Source organism: Danio rerio, chromosome 1 (assembly GCF_049306965.1).
Source record: "Danio rerio strain Tuebingen ecotype United States chromosome 1, GRCz12tu, whole genome shotgun sequence".
In the NCBI taxonomy this organism is placed as follows: domain Eukaryota; kingdom Metazoa; phylum Chordata; class Actinopteri; order Cypriniformes; family Danionidae; genus Danio; species Danio rerio.
In genome coordinates, this window is record NC_133176.1 from 27758225 (window position 1) to 27782208 (window position 23984).

The 23984-nt window shown below is 34.5% G+C and overlaps 3 protein-coding genes across 7 annotated transcripts in view; 2 read left to right on the forward strand and 1 right to left on the reverse strand.

The window, feature by feature from the left end:
• The window catches only part of LOC137490010 (uncharacterized), a 692802-nt gene that overhangs the window by 456934 nt on the left and 211884 nt on the right, over positions 1–23984 (forward strand). The window lies entirely within an intron of this gene.
• mtap (methylthioadenosine phosphorylase) lies at positions 340–17302 on the forward strand. Of its 2 annotated transcripts, none has more exons than XM_073923090.1 (8): positions 340–430; positions 8644–8730; positions 8943–9001; positions 9122–11350; positions 11519–12955; positions 13045–13284; positions 16647–16769; positions 16890–17302. In XM_073923090.1, the coding sequence occupies exons 5-8, from the start codon at positions 12923–12925 to the stop codon at positions 16926–16928; spliced, it is 435 nt and encodes a 144-aa protein (XP_073779191.1). In that variant the 5' UTR covers positions 340–430; positions 8644–8730; positions 8943–9001; positions 9122–11350; positions 11519–12922; the 3' UTR covers positions 16929–17302.
• Positions 17131–20690, reverse strand: cdkn2a/b (cyclin-dependent kinase inhibitor 2A/B (p15, inhibits CDK4)). The gene is made up of 2 exons (XM_002660468.7): positions 20303–20690; positions 17131–18644 (listed from the first exon to the last, which is right to left on the reverse strand). The coding sequence occupies exons 1-2, from the start codon at positions 20426–20428 to the stop codon at positions 18393–18395; spliced, it is 378 nt and encodes a 125-aa protein (XP_002660514.1). The 5' UTR covers positions 20429–20690; the 3' UTR covers positions 17131–18392.

The window sequence follows — 23984 nt, forward strand, 5'->3', positions numbered from 1 at the left end:
ATTTTAATAATGTACATCATGTAAAATGTCGAAGAAAAAGTTCATCCAATGTGATTTGTTGCAAAAAGTATAAAAGAAATTTAAGACTGTGACATTTAACTGTAGGCTACAGTATCTACAATAATATGAAAAAATGCAGAGATCTAACACATAATTTTTCAAATACATGTATTTTCTCGATGGTGAAAACATCATTTTTTTTTGTATTTATTATTATTGTGTTCCCAATTCCCATGCACAGAATGTCCCTGATCCTAGTTTACATCTAACTTGATACCGTCTGTAGTTTTGATTGTTTGTAAGTTACTCCACATTAGGGGGCGCTAATGCACTTTCTTCGTTTGCGCAGCGACACCCAAGAAAGAAGTAGAAAGCTCTCTTGGTATTTTTCTGCACTTTGAAGAAAATGACATCAAACAGTCACGTAAAGGTAATTTGAACAGTGTCATCATGAAATACAACACAAGATATATGTGAGAAAATAGTTTAAAAATGGGATACTTCCGCGTTTTAACGTGAACTTACCAAATGTTGGATCACTTGGGTCCTGGAATGAACATTATGCTGTAAATCAGTCTACTGTATTCGTCAAAATATAAAGCTTTTCTAATATTTTAATGCCAGTTTTCAGTTTCGCATTTTATTTAGCATGAAGAGAATAACCAGGTACCACCACACGGATCACTGCCAAACAATTTCCTGGTTGATGGAGAAGCAATGATGCTAGCTAATAATGCTAGAGAGTACCTCGTGTCTACATGGGAAGGGTTAACGTTATATTAAATTGTAATATTATAGGTAGGTAAAAGACACACGAAATAACAACAAAAAGAAACTAACGTTAGTCATGAAGTATTTAAGGCTTAAATGGGCACAAGTATTTGTTGGTGCTGCACATGTAAAATAAAATTACGTTTCACGTGAGTGAGAGGAGAATGATTTTTATAGAAGTGTAAAACTTAAAAGTTTTATCAACAACTTTGACCAAAAAATGTATTTTTTTTTTAACTCGTGGCTGCTGATTAAAATTGGTTAATAGTTGTCATCAGCTAGTTAAGGCAGGTTATTGCTTGTTTCAGTTAGTTCTTTATGGTCATTAGTGGGTTTAAGCTGGTTCTTGCTGGTCATTAGCTGATTCTTTTCTGGTTTTAACCAGCTCATAATTAGCAAAAGCTATCTTAAACCAGCAGCCATGTGTCAAAACCTGCCTAACCAGTATGCTGATTTTTTCCACATGGAAAATAGCACCATCTATAAAATCCACAAAATAATGCCACAAATACAATATTCAACAGTTGACTTCCTTACGTCAACTGTTGGTAATGTCCATGATGTCTGCTTTTTAAGCTAGAATGTAAGCAGTTTCCATATTCTGGCTCCAACCCTTGACTTGAGAAAATTTAAGACCACTGTTTAGTTATTTCCAGTGGTGAAAAGAGTACTGAAAAAAATACTTATGTAAAATTACCATTACTTGCCTAAAAATGTAGTGCAAATAGAGTAAAAGTATCTGTTTTTATATTTTTTAAAGTATGAGTAAAAAGTAGACCTTTCAAAAGTACTCAAGAGTAGTGAGTATTACGGTGCAAAAAGCTGATGCATTTACATCTAATTTGTGAATGTGTTTAAACGTAACATTCTGTTGTGCATTTAGTTATTGCCCAGCAGGCACACAACTTCATAAGTTGCTAATATTATTTTAAATTTGATTGTGATGACAGGACACCAAAATTCAACATCTTTCCAGTGTCTAAGGACAACGTTATTTTGTTGTCCAATAATGACATCAGATGACGTCGATATTTGGTTGATTTTAGATTGTGTTAAAAAAGTGACCAAAATCCAACGCTGAGCCAATATCTTAAACCAATGTAATATTGACATCAAATACTAACATTTATTTGTCAGGTATGGCAACCAAAATCCAACGTCTGATAGAGATCATAGGGGTATTGTCTACAAAATGTCAAGCTGTAACATCATTAGACGTTGATGTTTGGTTGAATTTAGATTGGTCATTGGACATTGAAGTCAGCCTGACATTGGGTTCTGATGTCAACACATTTTTCATTTTCAAACAAAATGCAACATCCCCACGACTTTGGGCTGCAACGTCAATCTTATGTCATGTTGACATCTTGTGTCTGCTGTGTGTTTAAGGCCATTTCGGTCATCATACAGTAAACATCCATCATCTTGTCATCAGTATAGGGAAGTAGTGGAGTAAAAGTACCAATACAGCACTAAAATGTACTCAAGGGAAAGTAAAAGTACACATTTTTGTGTTTACTTATTTTTTGATAACTTATAATTCCTTAGAAAAATGACTCGATTACAGTAATTTGAGAATTTGTAATTTATTTCTTTACACTGCTGGTTATTTCACACTTCAAGTATAATATTTTACTAAATGTTAAATTTTGGTCTCTGAACTGCAGACACCAATACTTAAGCGATTTGTAAAAGATGAATCACTATCCAAACTTCTGAGATGAACAAGTTTGTAATTTGGGAGCTTGTGACAGTTACAGGTATATTAAAAACAGTTAATCTTCCAGTTCTCACTGATTCACTGACTTAAATTCAAAATTAGAATGATGGCAGTTATCAAGTGGTTATTTATTATTTTCTAATTTAGGGTGCAATTTCTGCCCGATTAAACAATCTTTTTAGATGTTCCCACACATAGTTTCATTTAAGAGTAGCCTTTATTTATAGTGTAGTCTGTTTTTTGTGAAGCCAATGTTAACTTTCTTTCATTCATTCATTCATTTTTTTGTCAGCTTAGTCCCTTTATTAATCCGGGGTCGCCACAGCGGAATGAACCGACAACTTATCCAGCAAGTTTTTACGCAGCGGATGCCCTTCCAGCTGCAACCCATCTCCGGGAAACATCCACACACACATTCACACACACACTTATACACACATACAGCTTAGTCCCTTTATTAATCCGGGGTCGCCACAGCGGAATGAACCGCCAACTTATCCAGCAAGTTTTTACGCAGCGGATGCCCTTCCAGCTGCAACCCATCTCCGGGAAACATCCACACACACATTCACACACACACTTATACACACATACACTATGGACAATTTAGCCTACCCAATTCACTTGTACCGCATGTCTTCCGGAGCAACCCACGTGAAGACAGGGAGAACATGCAAACTTCGCACAGAAACGCAACTGAGCCGAGGTTCGAACCAGCGACCTTCTTGCTGTGAGGCGACAGCACTACCTACTGCGCCACTGCCTCACCAAAATAAGTTCAACATCAAACGCTAATTAGTTATAATAATTTTATTTCAACGTTTAGGACCTTTAATATAATTATGATATTTACTAGCACTTGAACAAAATCAAATATTAAAAAATGAGTTTCTTTAATCAAATTAAATATATTCAGAAATAACATTTTAACTCAAACCTAAACACTGCAATGTACTGCAAAAGCTATACTATTTTATTCATGTAAAAATAGAAAGGCCACATCCTGATATGAAGCAGTATACATTAATTCACCCTACTCTGAGCAAAGACTTAAAGAATAGAAGCTGAAAAAAATTAATCGAAAATAAGGGAAAATCCCACTTATTCTAGGGAAAAATCACCCTTTCTGCCCTCACCTAAAATTATGTGATTCTCAAATGCTTAATTGTGATGAGTCAGATTAGTGGTTAGATATTACCTACTTACAGTAATCTATAGCCTGTACTTAAATCAAAGCACTGATTTGGGTAATTAAATGATTGTAAAAATTTCCCCAATATAATGGCAAATGATTACTGTGATTTGTGATTGCAAAGAGATTGTTTTGTACTACTTTTTAAGAAAATGTTTTAGATGAAACTTTAAAATAATGCAAAGGTGAAAAATATGTTTTTTCTGAATGTCAATGCTGATGCTGATATGTGGTAATGCAGGGCAGACAATGGCCAATTTTTTGTTAGTGTAATAAAAAAAATTATTATATTTTAATTAAATGTGAAATATTTCTGAAATGGATTTAAAAATGTTCAATCATTCTTTAGTCATACTCATAATTGTGACAAATGTTGCAGCAGTTGGACAACATAATGTACTTCTAAGGCTTTTTTTAGTCGAGGATGTAGTTGTTTAGATTGCAACTATGCAGCGCCATCCAAAAGATGGCAACAGAGACCGCATAATAAGCCCATAGATGAGGAAAAACCCAGCGTAATTTTAAAGGGCCATAAAACCCCACATATTCGATTTAAATCTACCTCAGAATTTAAAAAAAAAATGCATTTTAATGGGTGTGGAGCTCTGCGATAAGAGGCAGGAGTGGGCAAGGCCAGCAGAGTAGGGGGGAAGGAGGAGAGCGAACAGCTGTTGTCAGTTGGCTGACAAAATGAGACACAAACCATGAGGTAAAGCATTATTTTATAGTTTACAAAGTTAAAATGCAAAGAAAAAAAACTAATTGAATGCCCTGCTAAAATTTTTTATTTGTAATTTCATATACAACCACAATTTCTAGCATTATAAAGATAATCGTTTTTTTATAAACACTATAAATGAGGACTTCTCCCTCAATCCCCAGGTCTGAATGCAGACTCAGTGCAGCAGGTCTCTTGCCCTGTCTATTTCTATTTATTATGTCTATTTATTTCAACTGGGAGGGAGATGCACGATTTCCAGGAGATAATCACTCATCTCTATGCATTTGTGGGAGACTCCCGGAACTTCCGGGAGACTTGGGATGTCTGAATATCACATTTAACAACTATAGTTAGACGCGATCCAGCGGTACATCCTTGATAAACTGTCCGACGTGCACTGTTCACTGGAGCTCAGAGGAGCGCATGACAGTATGTGTGGGGTCACGTGATGTGCGTTTTCAGTGGACGGAGGGCTTTTCAGAAATGCTAGGTAAAACAGTGTGGGTGTGGATCATTTTCGTTCTAAAATGCCATTTTAACACTAAGACTTATTAGTGTAAACGGAGCCTAAGTGTGTATTTTGCGCGAGTGGGTTTGCAGCGGGGTGGAGGATAGGCGATGCCGGCTTTGCGACAGCATTGTGTTGGCGTTTGGGCATTGGCAATGGACGATGGCATTGTCAATCGGCCCAACTCTAACACAGACCTGTTAAAATCTCAAAAAAGTACTCAAGGGTTTCTTGAAACTTTAAACTACACCGAATCAAATCATTATAAAACTGGCAAGTGCCTTTCTAAGTTCATCTCTCTCTTTTGTAGTTTAGCATTTTTCCTTATTGTAAACACATCAGTAATCTTGTAGTGATTGCCCTGCTTTTTTCAGGATACAATCCTTTTTTTATTATTGTGGTCTCCTAATTGCAACAGAAAAATACTTGGAGATCTGTAAACTGAATCTTAAAATGTCCGCAAAATCACATGTTTTGTCATCACTTTAGACATTACGCTAGAGATTCATTCAAATACTAGCTCTAAAGTGATGTTTGTGAAGTAGCAATGGTTTCTGCTGTTCTGATGTCTGCTGCGGATGTGAATAAATGGCGGAAAAAAGTAGTTCCTCATACAAAAGGGTTTTTAGACTCTGTGTGTTTAATTTTTTTTTATTACTTTTTTATATACACGGTTATGCCTCCCGTACTGTTGTATAAACACAACATCACACTCATAGCAGTGGTACATAGCTTTATATCATCACTGGTGGGATGCTAAGGCACTCGGCTTGCATGCCTCCCACCAGTGCTGATATGCAGCCACATTGCACTGCTACTTGTGTGATATTGCTCATATATATATATATATATATATATATATATATATATATATATATATATATATATATATATATATATATATATATATATATTCTTAATATATAATATATACAGTGGCGATCGAAAGTTTGGGCACCCCAGGTAAAAATTTGTATTAATGTGCATAAAGAAGCCAAGGAAAGATGGAAAAATCTCCAGAAGGCATCAAATTACAGATTAGACATTCTTTTAATATGTCAAAAAAGTTAGATTTTATTTCCATCATTTACACTTTCAAAATAACAGAAAACAAAAAAAATGGCATCTGCAAAAGTTTGGGCACCCTGCAGAGTTAATATCTTGTACAGCCCCCTTTGGCAAGTATCACAGCTTGTAATTGCTTTTTGTAGCCAGTCAAGAGTCTTACAATTCTTGTTTGAGGTATCTTTGCCCATTCTTTCTTATAAAAATCTTCCAGTTCTTTGAGATTTTTGGGCTGTCTGTCATGCACTGCTCTTTTAAGGTCTATCCATAGATTTTCAATAATGTTGAGGTCAGGAGATTGTGAAGGCCATGGCAAAACCTTCAGTTTACATCTCTTGATGTAATCCATTGTGGATTTTGAGGTGTGTTTAGGATCATTATCCATTTGTAGGAGCCATCCTCTCTTTAACTTTAGCTTTTTGCAGGTGGCATCAAATTACCATCCAAAATTTGCTGAAATTTTATTGAATTCATTTCTCCTTCTACTCGTGAAATGTTCCCTGTGCCACTGGCTGCAATAAAAGCCCAAAGCATGACTGAACCACCTCCATGCTTAACAGTTGGACAGAGGTTTTTTTCATTAAATTCTGTGCCCTTTCTTCTCCAAACGTACCTTTGCTCATTCTGGCCAAAAGTTCTATTTTAACCTCATCGGTCCACAGAACTTGTTTCCAAAATGTATCAGGCTTGTCTATATGTTCATTTGCAAAGTTCAAACGCTAATTTTTGTGGTGAGGACGTAAAAGAGGTTTTCTTCTGATGACTCTTCCATGAAGACCATATTTGTACAAGTATCTCTTTATAGTGGAAAAGTGTACCACAGTTCCAGTGTCTGCCAGATCTTTCTGGAGGGATTGTGCAGTCAAACGTAGGTTTTGACTTGTTTTTCTCACAATCCTGCGAGCTGTTCTGTCTGATATTTTTCTTGGTCTTCCAGATATTGCTTTAACTTCAACTGTTCCTGATGACTGCCATTTCTTAATTACATTCCGTACAGATGATATTGGCATCTGAATACGCTTTGCTATCTTCTTATAACCTTTTCCCTTTTTTGTGAGCATCAACTATTTTCAGTTTCAGTTTTCTAGACAACTGCTTAGAAGAACCCATGATGCTGATTGTTGGGGCAAGATCAGATGAGTTGGATGAGTTTGGGCATTTAAAACCTTTGAGATTGACATCACTTGGTCTTTCCATACGATGATTGAGAACAATCCATGACACTGTCAGGTCTCAGCTTTCCAAAGGAGGCAGTGCATGCTATTAACTCTGCAGGGTGCCCAAACTTTTGCAGACGCCATTTTTTTGTTTTCTGTTATTTTGAAAGTGTAAATGATGGAAATAAAATCTAACTTTTTTGACATATTAAAGGAATGTCTAATCTGTAATTTGATGCCTTTTGGAGATTTTTCCATCTTTCCTTGGCTTCTTTACCCACATTACTACAAATTTTTACCTGGGGTGCCCAAACTTTCGATCCCCACTGTATATGCACACTCTTGGCATTCTCTTGATGAGCTTCAAAAGGTAGTCACCTGAAATGGTCTTCCAACAGTCTTGAAGGAGTTCCCAGAGATGCTTAGCACTTGTTGGCCCTTTTGCCTTCACTCTACGGTCCAGCTTACCCCAAACCATCTCGATTGGGCTCAGGTCCGGTGACTGTGGAGGCCAGGTCATCTGGCATAGCAGCCTATCACTCTCTTTAATCAAATAGCCCATACACTGCCTGGAGGTGTGTTTGTGGTCATTGTCCTGTTAAAAAAATAAATGATGGTCCAAGTCCAACTAAACGCAAACCAGATAGAATAGCATGCCACTGCAAGATGCTGTGGTAGCTATGCTGGTTCTATATGCTTTCAATTTTTAATAAATCCCCAACAGTGTCACCAGCAAAGCACCCCCACACCATCGCACCTCCTCCTTCATGCTTTACGATGGGAACCAGGCATGTAGAGTCCATCTGTTTGCCTTTTCTGCGTAGCACAGACACGGTGGTTGAAACCAAAGATCTCAAATATGGACTCATCAGACCAAAGCACATTTCCACTGGTCTAATGTCCATTCCTTCTGTTTTTTAGCCCAAACAAGTTTCTTCCGCTTGTTGCCTGTCCTTAGCAGTGGTTTCCTAGCAGATATTCTACCATGAAGGCCTGATTGACAGTCTCCTCTTAACAGTTGTTCTAGAGATGTGTCTGCTGTTAGAACTTTCCAAGTTTTCCCAATTTTTCGGACTGACTGACCTTCATTTCTTAAAGTAATGATACTCTCAATTTTGCCACAATTTATTTTACATTTTTACTGAAGTATGTCATTTTTGGCACTTCTTTGGCGAATCTTAGTGTTTGGCAAATAATTTTGTTTTTATTAAAGAAACAGTGCCATTATGTAAACAAACTTAGATAAATAAATACACTTAAATATCTTAAAATGAAGGACTTGCTGGTAGTAGTTATCAGTACGGATGCTGGTAAGGAAATTGATCTCTTTAAAAAAAACTATTAAATGTGATACTTCTGATATGTCTTTTGACAAACATTTCTCTCCTACATGCACCATATGTGTCTTGTTAAATTGATGTACAGAGTTTTTTGTTTTATTTTTAATCAACTATTTGCTGACATCCACCCCACCTTCGGATGTATTTATAACAGACCATTTTTTCACAGATTGGTATAATTGGTGGATCTGGACTTGATGATCCAGATATCCTGGAGGGAAGGACAGAGCGGTATGTAGTCACACCATATGGAAAGGTAAGTGTGTCTCTTGCCAGCATGCATATAAGTGGACATTTGGAAATTAATACATATATTTGCATAAGTATAAGATGTTTCAAAATTACTGATGATTGTTTGATTTTAAATCGTGGCTTCCCCATAATTTTTGTTGTACATTTCATCAGTTAGTTTTTTTGATTGGCAGAACCGGATATGTATTTATCTTCACTTATTCCCTCTCTTTTTAGCCATCAGATGCACTAATTTTGGGAAAAATAAAGAATGTTGATTGTGTGCTTCTTGCTAGGTAATTACACTCTTGCGTAAAAAACAAAACATTTGCATTGACTTTTTAATTTAAAATGTCTGCTTGTTTTATATTTATTAAGTATTGAATCTAATCTAGAACCTTTTTCTCTTCTACAAGGCATGGGAGACAACACACCATCATGCCAACCAATGTTAATTACCAGGCCAATATTTGGGCTCTAAAGGAAGAGGGCTGCACTCATCTGTTAGTCACCACAGCATGTGGTTCCCTGAGAGAGGATATCCAGCCTGGGGATATCGTTTTAATTGACCAGTTCATTGATAGGTTAGTGTTCTTTTTACTCTCACTTTAAAAAAGAACCTTTTAAAGATAAAACAATTTGATTGGAAGAAAATGCTGAGCTACTAACTAAACAATAATGTATGAACACAACATAAATACATGGATTTAATTGTGAATTTTTAACATAATCAAAAACCAGTTCAGAAAGGAAGCATGAAACATGTCAAAACAATACAAGTATTTCTTTGGGGGTTCAGTCATAATATTATTAAACTACAAGAATACTTTTGTGCACTCATAAAACAACAACAATAATGACTTTATTTAACAGTTGCTTCTCATCAATAAAAGTATAGGGGTCTCAGGGAGTTGGAATGAAATGAGGGTGAGTAATTAATGACATCATTTTCATTTTTAGGTGAACTAACCCTTTATCAAAACTGCTTAAATATTAGATAGGAGTAAAACACTTTTTTTCTTACAGTTTTTTGATCTATATTTTTATTGGGCTATAATTTAGAGATACAAATGAAAACGGGTTTTTTTAAAAACAATTCATTGGGAACATGTATGTTGTCACTCTTTAGCATTTGCTCCCCATCCACCCTCCACCACCACAGCTCTCTGACCCATACTGCTTGCTTCATAACCCCACCATCCCTTTAACTTCCCTTTAGATTTCTAGTGTACACCTATTTGAGATTGCAGAGAATATATTTGCTGTGAGGAAGAGATGATACTAAAATAACCCTGTGTGAAGTTTAGTATATTTTTAATGTGGAAATACTTCACAATATTGCTGTAAAGTTGATTGGATTGTTCTGTTCATGTGTACCTGTAGTTAAATGGCTTCTGATTATCTGGAAAGACTTTTTGATTACTTTTTTTGTGTTTCTGTTTTTTAGAGATGTTTGCCCATAGATTCATTAGAGTATTTGTGAACCCAGAAACAGATATTGGGCAAGATTTTCTGGCTTTCATTCCAGCTGTCAGAGATGTTGGGGTTGAGGTCAGGGCTTTTTGCAGACCAGACAGTTCTTCCTCACCAATCTCACCTAACTTTGCCATTCCCTTGTTCACTGGGGCACAATCATGCTGAAATAGGAATTAGGTATTAGTCTGGGTATTAAAAACTAATTAAAATAAAAATAGTTTAATGACTTAAATGCAGGATTATTGTCTTTCTTGGATGTAAAGGGTTTGGCTAAAGCAACCTCACACTAACCCCTATTGACATTTTACAGGTGAAAAAAAAGATTTTTTTCCCTCCTGAATCTACCCACTTTCTAAGGTAAAAGAGACGTGTTAGTCATGATAAAAAGTGTTAGACAATAAGTATCTCTGCCTACTTTTCATTATCATATATTTTTTAAACCTGATAAAAATATGTGGATTAGGTTATCTGACATTACGCTGTGTGTACCTGTGTTCATTGGGACGGGAACATATACAGGGGTTGGACAATGAAACTAAAACATTGGCCAATTTTGTGTTGGTTTCAAAGCGAAATTTGACCAGTACTCATTAATTGCACATTTCACTTTCCCCGTCTTTCCAATATTCGAGAGAGTTACGGTCTGGAGAAGCTCCAAGGAAGCATACCACCCAGACTGTTGCATGCCCAAAGTGAAGCATGGGGGCTGGATCAGTAAATTTGGTTTGCAATATCAGTAGGTTTGGTCTGCAATATCTTAACATTTTCTTGGCCCAATACATGTAAAAGATAGGTGCGTCATTGCCAAGGACATCTGAACCATTCTAAGGACCATATGCATGGTTCAAACATTGTATCCTGAAGGCAAAGCCATGTACCAGAATAATAATGCACCAATACAAACAGCAAGACAGAGTGGTTTGATAAACATGAAAGTGAGGTTCCCCGTGGCCTGCATTGTCATTAGATCTAAGTATTATTAAGCCATTTTGGGCTGTCTTTAAGGAGCAAGTCACAAAACGTTTTTCTCCACCAGCATCATAGTGACGTGGCCACTGTTCTTAAGGAAGAATGGCTTAATTTCTTTAGCCACTTTGGAGGATTTGTGCCCGTCATTCTCAAGACTAATTAATGCTGCATTGGCTGCAAAAGGAGGGTCTACACCAGGGGTGTCCAAACTCGGTCCTGGAGGGCTAGTGTCCTGGAAAGTTTAGCTCCAACCCTAATCAAACACACCTAAACCAGCTTATTAAGATCTTACTAGATATACTAGAAACTTTCTGGCAGGTGTGTTGAAGCAAGTTGAAGCTAAACTCAGCAGGACACCGGCCCTCCAGGACCGAGTCTGGACATCCCTGGTCTGTACCATACTAATGAATTATTGTGGTGTAAAACCAGGCATTTCAGTTTAATTGCAGCTATTGCCTGGCGGCAAGACAGCAGAATAAACAATTATTTAAAAAATAGATGAATGGATTTCTTAAAAAATACACAATTACTTTTCAGCATGAATGTTTTATCTTTTATCATTTTGTGTATAATATCTTGATGAATTAGGAAGTTGTTATTATTAAGTAATATGTTTTATCAATATTATTCCTGCCATAAAATAGCCATGAGTTGCTGATGTGGTAATAAACAAACTTAAACATTTGTAGTATTTGTACAGGCTTTACATGTCAAGAGTAGTACAAACAGTTTTTTTAACTGTACAGAAGATTTGCAATATTTGAGAGCATTAAAACGTCTTAACCCAGTAACGTATAGCTGAAATATTTTAATTGTTTGCATAATAAATGCATTTTGAGATTTGAGCAGTTGTTTGCATATGACATGACTAAATAAAATTATACAGTTATTGCATATACAAATAAATCTCTCAGTGAGAAAATTGATGGAGGTACAAAAGCTACTACTGGATGATAAAGTTCCATATTTATAACTTGTATATTAAAGGTGCAGTAGGTGATCTGTCAAAATGCTAAGCATTAGCATACAAGCTTTGAAAACAGTCTCCCTCCCCTGCCCTACAAAACCACTCCTCATGAAACCCAATCGCGCACTGTTGATGATGACAGTAGAAAATCCACTAGATTATGTCATTCGCCAATTCCCAACGACAAACTATTATATCTGGCACATTTTAGTTGTGTAGCAAGCAAAACTTGTCATAGTGTGCAGTATTTCATGCAATATTTAATATTTTTCAGTATTTTATTTAATTCTTTTCACTTTAATTTAGTATTTATATGCTCCCTCTTGGGCAGATTGTTCAGAAATATGGCCTAGGTTATCGCTGTTATGCAGACATTAAGATTTATATCAACACCCATTCTGATTTCACTACTACTGCTTGGATTCTCTAAACCTGCTTGCTGTAAATCATGAGATTTTATTAATTTTCACTAAATCTAAGTAATTAAAAGTTTTCTGTCAACAATACCCAATACAATGCACGTCTAAATTATGAAAATTACATAATTTGCATCATAAATGTATTATTATCAATCTAATTATTACAGAGCTCTGCATTGTTATTTATTTTTTACATTCAGCTGGTGCAACTGATCCCTGGTGTTCAACTGGCTTTATTGTTCTTCACAATCACATTTAGTTTGATGCATTTCTTTTTTATTTCCTCCAAATTGTCGCACACCGCACTGAATTGAAGAACTACTAAACGTGTTCAGACATTCTATGATGGGCAACCCACCAGCCCTCCAGGTGTGTGCCACATACCTATGGCTGAACCGTTCTGCAGCAAGACTAGAGAGGTCAGTGCTGTTTTCCAGATCGCTGTTTCTTTCACTTTCTGTCGATCTTATTCTTGTTTTATTTATCAACTTCTTATCTCCTTTTGTAGGTGCTCCTGGAGGTTGCACAGGGACTTGGTGTGAAGTGCCACACTCGAGGGACAATGGTGACCATAGAGGGTCCTCGTTTCTCTTCTCGAGCAGAGAGCCTTATGTTCAGACAATGGGGTGCTGATGTCATCAACATGACCACTGTACCGGAGGTGGTTCTTGCCAAGGAGGCTGGCTTGTGCTATGCAAGTATTGCGATGGCAACTGATTATGACTGCTGGAAAGAGCATGAAGAGGCGGTGAGCAGAAGTGTGTGTGTGTGTGTGTGTGTGTGTGTGTTTGTGTGTACCTAGTTAAACTTATTCCTCTTTTTTTGAGACCACAAAGGACGTTCTTGTTTGTAAAAACAATGTTTACATACAGTAGTGACTTATTTTGTCAAACAAAAGCATCCTCATTTATTTTCTTTCAGTGAAAAATGTGGGTTAAGTTATACTGTATATAAAATAATATTTGTCTTTTGATGTCTTCATTTAGTTAGCTAAATAAACAGTTGTAGTTTAAATCTTAAAATTAAATCTTAGCAGTAGTCCTTAGCTAATACATTGTATTTTGCTGGCTTCTTGTAAGCCATTTGACTTCTTGCCAATATTCCCTCTAAACTGTACACAGCTGCACGTTTCTGATGTTACTCCCACACAAGCCAAAAAATGCTGTGCAAAAGGCAGACTCAGAAATGTGTCTTTAAATAAAACATACAATCTTTTTCAGTCAGTTCCAACTGGACTACATTTTGTTTTTTTTCCGGAACTGAAACTAAACTGAACAGAATTTATGCAACCAGTGAATCTCGTTGTAATGATTCATGGTCAATTTATGTTTTGTTGTAACCATTTTCAGTCTAATCTACCCACAGCTGGGGTGAGGGGACATGTAACTTCCGACAAAATACATTATGAGACCTAAAATTAAAATCAAGATCATTATTAATAATAATATAATAGGAATAAGGTATTAGTCTGGGTATTAAAAACTAATAAAAATAAAAATTGTTTAATGACTTAAATGCAGGATTATTCTCTTCCTCGGATGTAAAGGGTTTGGCTAAAGCAACCTCTCACTAACCCCTTTTGACATTTTACAGGTGAAAAAAAGATTTTTTCCCTCCTTAATATTATTATTATGAAAGCATGAAATTCTTGAAGTGGTGTTTTCTGACATGATTACTGATTCTGCCTCTGAACTGCATGGCTTCTTAATTGCTGCTTGCAGCTAAATCTATTATTATTTATTTTGTCAGTGACTATTTAAAAAAAAAAAAGTTAAATTTTATCATTTACGAGAATGTGTTTTTGAAGTTACAAAACATGATGAACAGTTCGCTTTATTATGCTGTTATTGGTTATTACTATGGTTCACCAACACCCTTTTAAAATAATAATGATTTTCCATCAAGATTAAAGGTGAATTATATCATTTCCGTGTTACACGATGGAATTACAGGGAAAAAAAAAACACAGGACCTTTCCAAATAGCCCCTATACTCACCCCACCCTTTCTTAAGCTTATTATTATCCCTAATTTATTCTTTTTATGGTGCTTGTGTGTGAAAAACGTGAGCTTAGCTTACTTGAAGAAACTCTTTATTGAAACCCAAACATTGCATGAAGTGTATTCATTATTTAAATGCTGTTTACCTTTTTAAATATTTTTTTGTCAATGGCATTAAGTCAATGAATAAAACAAATAATTTTGGCATAAATCTTACATCATTGAGCTTTTATTTAAGCTTTTTTAAGACATTTATAAATGTATTAATTATGGCGCAGTAGCTTGTATAAAAAGTGTTTGCATATTAACAATAATCAATAATTTTATTGTTTTGTTTTTTTTAAACCAAGTTTATATACACTCACTGGCCACTTCATTAGGCACTCCTTACTAGTACCGAGTTGGACCCCCTTTTGCCTTTAGAACTGCCTTAATCCTTTGTGGATTTGTCAGCTGCAAATCCATGATGCGAGTCTCCCGTTCCACTAAATCCCAGAGGTGTTTTATTTGATTGAGATTTTGTGATTGTGGTGGCCATTTGAGTACAGTGAACTCATTGTCATGTTCAAGAAACTGGTCTAGTATGATTCACACTTTATAACATGGCGCGTTATCCTGCTGGAAGTAGCCATTAGAAGATGGGTACACTGTGGTCATAAAGAGATGGACATCGTCAGCAACAATACTCAGGTAGGCTGTGGCGTTGACATGATGTACAGTTGGTAATAATGGGCCCAAATTGTGCCAAGAAAATATCCCCCACACCATTACATGTTTACATGCCTAAATGCATTTAGCTACTGCCATGTAACTGGCTGATTAGAAATGTGCATTGGAAAGGTGTACCTAAGAAAGTGGCTGGTCAATGTATATTTAAAGCCTTGGTTCCATTCAAGACCATCTCTTCTAATGGTCCTTATGTTTGTGGCAAATACAAACCATTAAGCTTTAGCCTTTATTATTATTTTGGTGCTTAAGTCTAAATTGAGAGCTTCATGTTATTAGGTGCTTTTTTATAGTTTATTGTAAACAAGAGATTTGACAATGTGTTTTTATATATATATATATATATATATTTTTTTTTTTATTATTTTTTTTAAATGCTATTTTAAAGAATGAACCTTATAATAGGCAAAAGTGTTGTTGCTGCGTCCAAGTTATTTGTATCTTAGTTCAGAAGAATTTTTATAGGATATTTATTTTTAAGTCAATAAACTCTCTGCAGATTATTGTTTCCGATAGCCGGATGACCGGTAAGACTGGTAGTTGGTGTTGGTGTTTACTTCCCCTTGCATTTCTCAGTCCGCCTTCCGAGTTCCTGCTGCTGACCTCTAGTTTTCACTCCCTGCTTCATCACATCCTTCCGTCCCTGTATGGTGTTCTCAGTATCTCTGTCTGATTCATACACAGACAATCATACACAGTTTGTTGGCAGCCAATTAGTCAGTTCCTCCAGAGGAAACCACTGTTGATAAAAAAAAAAGTAAAAAGTGTGTAGTTCACATTTCCTGTCGGTGCAGTAGGTTAAATGTAGATCCTGACATTATACAACCAAATGGCTCATAGTTTAGAGACAATAGTCTATCTGTTACTTGAGCATAAAATGTAGTCCAGTTCAGCAACCTTATCAGAGCAACTGCAAACAAACCTGAGACTCTTAAGAGATCTAATCTAAATTCTTTTATGTGGATTTTGTTTAGTTTTTTATGAAGATTTCTTTTAATCCACATAAATCGAGCAGTTTAATGCAAATCTAGTGAGAGACATGATAACTTTATAAGATTTTTAGATGTTTTTAGTTTATTTTATTCTGATATAAACATTGGACAGCTTAACTAGTTTATACATAGATGTGTGAGAACAATCCTCATTGTGCTGATGTGATATACTTAAGCTTAATTGAAATGCTGTAAATGCTGTCTGAACAATGTTTATGAATAAAAACCTTATTTAAATGTCTTTATAAAGCTACCATTTTTTTTAGAAAACTTAAATATACACAAACATACACAAACAATAATGTTTAATAGATTTTTGGTGCTTTAATTGACACGCTTTTGCTTTGTATCATAATTTTCTTGCAAATACCAAGCTGTTTTTTTTATTCTAGGTGTGTGTGGACAATGTTTTGAAAACCATGAAAGAGAACGCAAATAAGGCTAGCAGCATCCTGCTCACAGCAATCCCGCAAATCTGCCAGATGGACTGGGACAGCACAATAAATGCACATAAAGTGAGTTGAGTTTTTATTAAAATACTGCAATTATAAAGCAGCTTTTTTTCTTAACATAATATATGAGTTGAACATTTTCCATCACATCTGATTTTGTTTTTTCTCTTGGTTGTTTTTCAGTCGATGTCTCAGTCCTCAGTAATGTTGCCCAAACATTAACAAATCCTGCCATCGAGAAGTCATGAAAATGTAGTGTCTATGACTGCAGTTGTTTATCTTTAAACAAGTGTAATATTCTTACCACCATCAACCAAAAAAAAAAAAAAAGGGGGATTTGTATGTTAACCACACTGAAATGGCTGTGCAGTTATAATAAACAAACAAATAAACAGATTTAGACATATGCATGAAAGCACTGGTAGAGGGAAAAGACGGGATCTTGGGATAATTACAATTGTTTTAGTGCCTTTTACATTAGCAGTAGCAATATCACACAAATATAAGCATGACATAAATAGCTTAAATATAAATACAAGTATTTTGGTTAATAAATGGCTGTCATACCTACAAATAAACGAATGCTGTTTTCCCTATGCAGTTTGTGTGGATATTATTCATTGTACTATATTTGAATTAGCAAATATGTAACTTAGTCAGCAACACGTTTGTTTTTCTAGAATGAAGAACAAAGTGCGTATTTGTAACAAACTTGGATACAAATGTGAGGGGGACAAAAATGCAGGAGTGATTTTTTTTGGACAAGCGTTACCTGCTTCGTTTCCTTTGCATCTACACCGTTTTCTTTTACATCGACGCCTTATTTAACTTTTCTGTCTGTTTTTTTCCTCTCTCTGCCTTTCTAAAAAAATAGAGATTTTAATACACTTTCCTGCACTTAGTTAAACGAGTTATGCATGTAAAATGAAGCGCCTCGTTTTCTATTAGGCTATATATAGTTTTTTAAGGTTAAACTCTTAATTAACATACGGGTTTAGTTTGCACCGGGTATTTGAGTAGCCAGAAAAAAAGAAACAATTATCAATTCAACACTACAGTACAGTTAAGAATAAAGGCTAACAAACATCCCGCACAAACTAAATGTTTCTTTTGTCAGTTAACCCACACAGTTTAACCACACAGAGCTAACAAACAGCTAACCACGTTAAGCAAAATTATTTAAATTATGCCTTGGTATAAATAGAAAGTTTCATTTTTATTAGTCGTACAATATTATAAACTTAATAAAAGCATGTTTAACCGGAAGAAATGAAAAAAGAAAGAGCTCGCCAAAAATATTGGATGTCCTTGCGTTGCAAGCCATTTGATTCAATGTTTGTCGCCATGCTTTTCAGGTTAAAAACAAATAGGTGGATATGTTATTTAATTATTTATTTATCTTTGGACATAATGCTGTCTACACTTTTTATTATGCGAACTATAGGCTAGCATGAGCGTATGATGGTTTGTGTCTGTAGCCTTTTATTGAAGTTCCCATTGACTAGCTAATAATAAATAATAATAATAAATAAACTTAAAAGATACAGAAATAAAATTTTAAATGATTAGAATCTCCAAACTACATGAATGACCATGTGCTATTGAGAATTATAAGTACTTGAGTGCATTAATAAGGTTACCACCTAAAGTAGCCTAGGCTATGCAGTGATGCAGTCTTTAAACATTTTAAACACGATTGAGTAATTCAACCACGTCTACGTTGCCAGTCTGTTGTGCCACATCCACTGGTCGTAAATCGCAGTGATCTTTTGTATTGGGGTCGGCGCCGAAGCGGATTAAAAGCCGCACGGTGTCAATGAATCCGGTTCTGGCAGCGTCGTGCAGAGGTGTGCTCCCTGTGTCGGGGTCAGGCACATTAGGGTCCGCTCCCTGTTCCAGCAGCACAAGAGCCAAAGGTGCGTTACCCATCATCATCACCTGGAGAGGGGGAAAATTGCTGTCTCATGAAAAAATAAACGCCAGTAACGTCATGATGTCACTGTAAAGAAGTTTGTTTAATCAATAATTTTACTGCCATCACTCGAAATCTGGAAAGTAGATACTTTTTGGTTAAATAGGAACGAAAGCAGTGCACATGCTGGCACTGAACATTGCTGTGCATGATGCATTACTCTTTTAGCCTATCAATAAATTATTCACGGGCAGTAAATCAATTAAATGCAACAAATTGTGTTGTAGCTAATTCTTATTTTTCATATGATTAATTATGAAGATTCCTATAATCATTTTAAATAAAATGTATGCCATAAATATGCTTTGTTCACATTTGTGATTTTCTTAAACATCTTTCGTTTAATTGACATTTTTCTGAGGCAATTCATGCTCGTCAGAAGTTTTACAATTGCCTAATCTTTTACGATTTCTGGATGTATGCTGTCCATCTGTTTAAAGTGTGCTAAAAGATATCTATACGCACTTTATTGTAGGCTACCTCTTCGGCTTTTGATGTCCCGTAACCGAGAGCATGAACCGTAAAACCATTGGACATTGTGAAAATTAGATGAAAACTTTCACACCAAATATTATAATAATAGGCCTACACGATTATAAAAACAAGCAAAAATAAGTATGGTCTAAAATATATACTCCATTAGTCTATGACTGTGCTAGTGGTGGCTGATTATTTTGGTCAATATAGGCCAACTGTACAAATGTCAAAATATTAAACGTACATTCGTAAAAACAAGCATGGCAATAAGAGGAAAAGGGTTTTCGCAGTGATGCCCTTCTGGTTCCGCACAGAAAACCTATTACAAAGCTTCCAAAAGAAGTATTTTTATTGTCAAAAAATGAAATAAACATTTTAATAGTTTAAAGGCACATTTTTCAAAAATTTTCTCCATAGATGCAAAAGGTTCTTCTTAAAACCATCGATGCCAACAAAGCTTTCGGGAGTGAATTAGCAAGTAGTGTGCCATTCTTCTCGCACATAGAGATATGATTTAATAGTTTAAAATTTATCTGAAATTAAGATCTATAAAATGTCTTATTTATTTATTGTTATGTATATAAATCTATCTATCTATCTCTTATATATAATTGTAAACATTTGGTTTTTATACACAGTTATAGTACATTGGGACTTTCGTTTTCAATAAGATTTTAGTTTTCTTTGAATAATTTGAACTTTGACAATACATCCAAAACTCCTTGTCTTATTTCGGACTAATTTCTAAGAATGTAGCTATAAGTTAAAATTATAATGTTAAAATTAATGACATTACTAAAAGATAGAAAGTGTTGTTAGTATTATATAGGTTGATAACACGCTATTGGTAAACATGTTTCAGGCCGTTTAAGTAGCCTAAAAGGTTCTTAAACATGCTAAAATGAGTAAAATAAATACACAAATAGCCTAATATTTAAAAAAAAAAAAGAAAAGTAAATCCCATATAGTCAAACAGGTGTGAAAATATGAAATAGCCTAAATTTGTTAAATAATATGACCTTTAATACAAAATAAGTCTTTGAATTGTATGTTACTAATTTAATGTTACATATCTGCAATTAATCTTATTTATTTATTTGCATTTGTTTATTTCCGTTGTTTATTCTTAAAGCGCGTCTAAACCTACCTGTATAGGCGTTCTTCTAAATTTGTTAACCACATTGGCATTCACTCCGTTAGAAAGTAAAAACTGAACATGGGAAATGTTTCCGGTGGCTGCTGCTGTGGTCAGTTCATCCTCGACGTTCATCATCTTTATTGATTTTCGAAATTAATTCGCTTCACAGGTAAAACCAAATGATGATGATACTGCGAAAACAATCAGTTCAACGCTGTAATTTATTTTTATCGGTCTCCATGAATAACATGTTCCAATATAATGCGTAAATAAGCGAAACTGACTCGTTTATCAAAGTGTTGTGTCTTAAAATAATTTTTCGTAGCGAGATATTTGTTCGGACTTGTCTCTGTCATAAACGTCACAGCAAAACCGTGGTGCAGTACTGTCATACTGCGCCTGCGCACAACAGCTGAGTCAGGAAGACATGAGTTTACGACACAGTAGGAGAGGCTGCAGAGAAACAGAAATTAGGTTCTGCTAATGTTTTATGGCTAATGTAACTGGCATTAGCCTGCTTTTAGATCACAAGAAGTTTTTTTATTCTTTTTTTCGGGTACATAAGCATATCACAACGCTAATTATGCTAACATAATTGGGTTTTGTGCCATGGAGAAGTTACTCTTCGGGAATAGGCTAACGTTACCAGGAAAAATCTCTCGTTTTTCAAGAGTAAAGTTATTTTATGGATTTTGATTAAGACGCGATGTTAGCTAGGCCTGTAGAGATTAAGTTTGACTTGGCTACTTTAAAGTATATTATTTAGCCATTATGCTGTGTGGGGCGCTTAAGTTAAACTATATTTTTGATCCACATAAATTATAACAAAAAAGCATATACATACATTCGTGGTAGCCTATATTTATATTTTTTTCATAATGGTTGTTCTGTTTTTGATTGTAGATGAACATAAATCTATTTTCTGCACGATAGAAAGGACGCGAATGGCCATAATTTTGCCCAAACATCGTCTGACTTACAGTTTTGTAATGCTATTTCCCCATCACACGACTGTAGCTAAACTATAGCCTGTATCCAGAAACAAGGTATTAAACAATTGTAGCAAATAGTTTTTAATTTTAGCAGTGAGTTTGTTGCCTCTCTAATACGTTGAAAATAAGTAAAAAGATAAAGGGTCCTGTGGCTGTGTAGATCATTTACATAAAGTAAAAATCACATTCTGAGATGCACCTGTTTAAAATGAAGAACAGTGTGCTTTTGTATTTAATTTTCTAACTTATTCATGTTTTGATGTTGTTAACATGTTAATAATATTGGTTAATGTGCATGCAAAATAGATACTAAAATATGAAATAGTAAATAAAATAATCATAACAAACCAACGCAGTACAATATTAAAGAAAAAAAATAGTTGGCAAAGCCCCACTGGCTAAGTGTTAATAATAGAAAATTTAATTTAAATGTCATAGAAGCAACGATTAAAAATGAATTATTTTACTTAGTTTTGTTGAATAGATATTAAACAACATGTAGAAATAGAATAGTTGAACTATGTAACTAAAAGATATCCTGCACAAAGTTTACTTCACAACTCCAGTAAATAGGCATGAGCATTTTAATATTTAATACCACAGTTGAAATTCCTACATTAAAAGGGGGAAAAAAGAAGTTTTGATTTGATTTATTTATTTTGGATCAAAAATATACATAAAATATCATAAAAAAATAAAATAAAATAAAAAACATTTTCGAAAATGGACTGGGATGAAGCACAAGCCTATTATTTTCCCACCCCGTTACCACATACTTCATTCGTCTATTACTTAAACCTATTTCTTCTTTCACTCATCTCTTTTTTTTACATGAGACATATTTTATCCTTTTGGCATCTTTGACATGTTTAAATCCATTTGTACCTTTACATTTTGTAACATAGACCTAAAAAAAAAACAAAAAAAAAACATAGTACTGCAAATAGCCATTAATTAAAGTTTCATCATACCATTTTCAATCACCTTCATCATTATATTCCTTTTATAATATATATTTATTTATACAACTTTTTAAACTGATTACCATGCTGACATTGTTTGAGAGTCTGATCTGTTCCATAATTTCACACCACAGACAGACATACACAAACTTTTTAAAGTTGTCCTTGTTTTCAACCTCCTATAAAATTTAGTTCTTCTCTCAGGTTATATCCCCCTTGTCTTTATTCAAAAAACTTTTGTATGCATTTTGGATGTAATTTATTCCTAGCTTTAAACATAAATTGTGCTGTTTTAAATTTAACCAAATCATTGAACTTGAGTATCTTTAATTTTAAAAAATATATTTGTATGCTCCAAATACCCCACACCTTCTATCAGTCTGATTACTTTTTTTTCTGCATTGTACTTACGGATCGTAAATTAGAATAATATGTGTTCCCCCAAATTTCAACACAATAACTCATATATGGCTACATAAGTGTGTTATATAATATATACATTGATTTATTGTCCAGGATAAATTTTGCTTTATACACTATTGCTACAGCTAATTTTATGTTCCAATACAACACCAAGAAACTTAATTGCATATACTCTTTTTATATTTTCATTGTCAATATGTAAATTTATATTATGACTACTTTTTAATTTCCCAAATAACATAACCTTTGTTTTACTTGTATTTAATGACATTTTACTCAGATTTAATTTGTAAAAGTTCTAAAATAATATATTTGTGCATTTAGGCATTTTTGACATGACAATTTTTTGATTTATACATACTTATACATACTTAAACTTATACATACTCCCTTGTTCTGTCACGCACAAACCCACCCACAAACAAACATCATGCATGGGAACAATTGGCTGTTTGTGAGAATTTGAGAAGTAGCACAAGGCCATGTTACTGAGAATTAGAGCAAAAGTGATGAGTCACATGCATGCACTGCTTAACAGCTGGTGAAGATTGTGTTCAGGCAAAGCCCTCTCAACTTCTGCACTACCCGTCTGCTGGAGAATGTTATTCAGCAAATATAGTCAACATTTCTGACAGTACATCTGCATCATGAAAAAAAAAATGTTTATGTTGATATGCAAACTTAAGATGAGGTTTTCTGTGTACATTTCTGTTGTGAAATGAGCCCTATTCGAGTCAAAAGTTTGTAATCAGTAAGATCTGTTTTATAATAAACTCATGGCTTTGCATTCCTTTAATATAAAAATATTAAATATAGAATATTAAATAAACTTTTTTTTTATTTAATGTAGTTTAAAATGTTATTAATCTTGTGGTTTAAAGGTGAATTTTAAGCAGGATTTGTCTTCAGTGTAATATAATCCTTGAAATATTCTAGCATCATGGTTGCTCAAGAAGAAACATTTATTGTTGTTGTCAGTTTGGGAAGCTGATACAATACAATATAAAAGTATCAATCAAAGTGTTTACCCTTATTCACCATAATAAATCGTTTAAGAGTGAAAGTAAATAAAAAAAAAAAGATGATTTTTTTTTACATTCTTTGTTATCAAAGAATCCTAAAAGTAAATAGTACCACTGTTTCCATGATACTAAGAAGCAAGACAAAGTGTTTTCTTTTCAGCACTAATAATTGTAAGAATCATTCAACAGTGATCTACAATCAGCAGTGTTTTTGCACCATTAATAATTTATTATAACAGAAATGCAACTCATTATAATAAACAATTTAGCTTTAATTCACAGAAATTAATCA

Excerpts from the sequence above, each read along its gene's own strand:
- mtap (XM_073923090.1), top strand. The coding sequence starts at position 12,923 with ATGGCTGAACCGTTCTGCAGCAAGACTAGAGAG. Across the intron at positions 12,956-13,044 it reads TCTGCAGCAAGACTAGAGAG|GTGCTCCTGGAGGTTGCACA; the intron begins GTCAGTGCTGTT and ends CTCCTTTTGTAG. Across the intron at positions 13,285-16,646 it reads GGAAAGAGCATGAAGAGGCG|GTGTGTGTGGACAATGTTTT; the intron begins GTGAGCAGAAGT and ends TTTTTATTCTAG.
- cdkn2a/b (XM_002660468.7), bottom strand. The coding sequence starts at position 20,428 with ATGATGAACGTCGAGGATGAACTGACCACAGCAGCAGCCACCGGAAAC. Across the intron at positions 18,645-20,302 it reads TTAGAAGAACGCCTATACAG|GTGATGATGATGGGTAACGC; the intron begins GTAGGTTTAGAC and ends CCCCCTCTCCAG.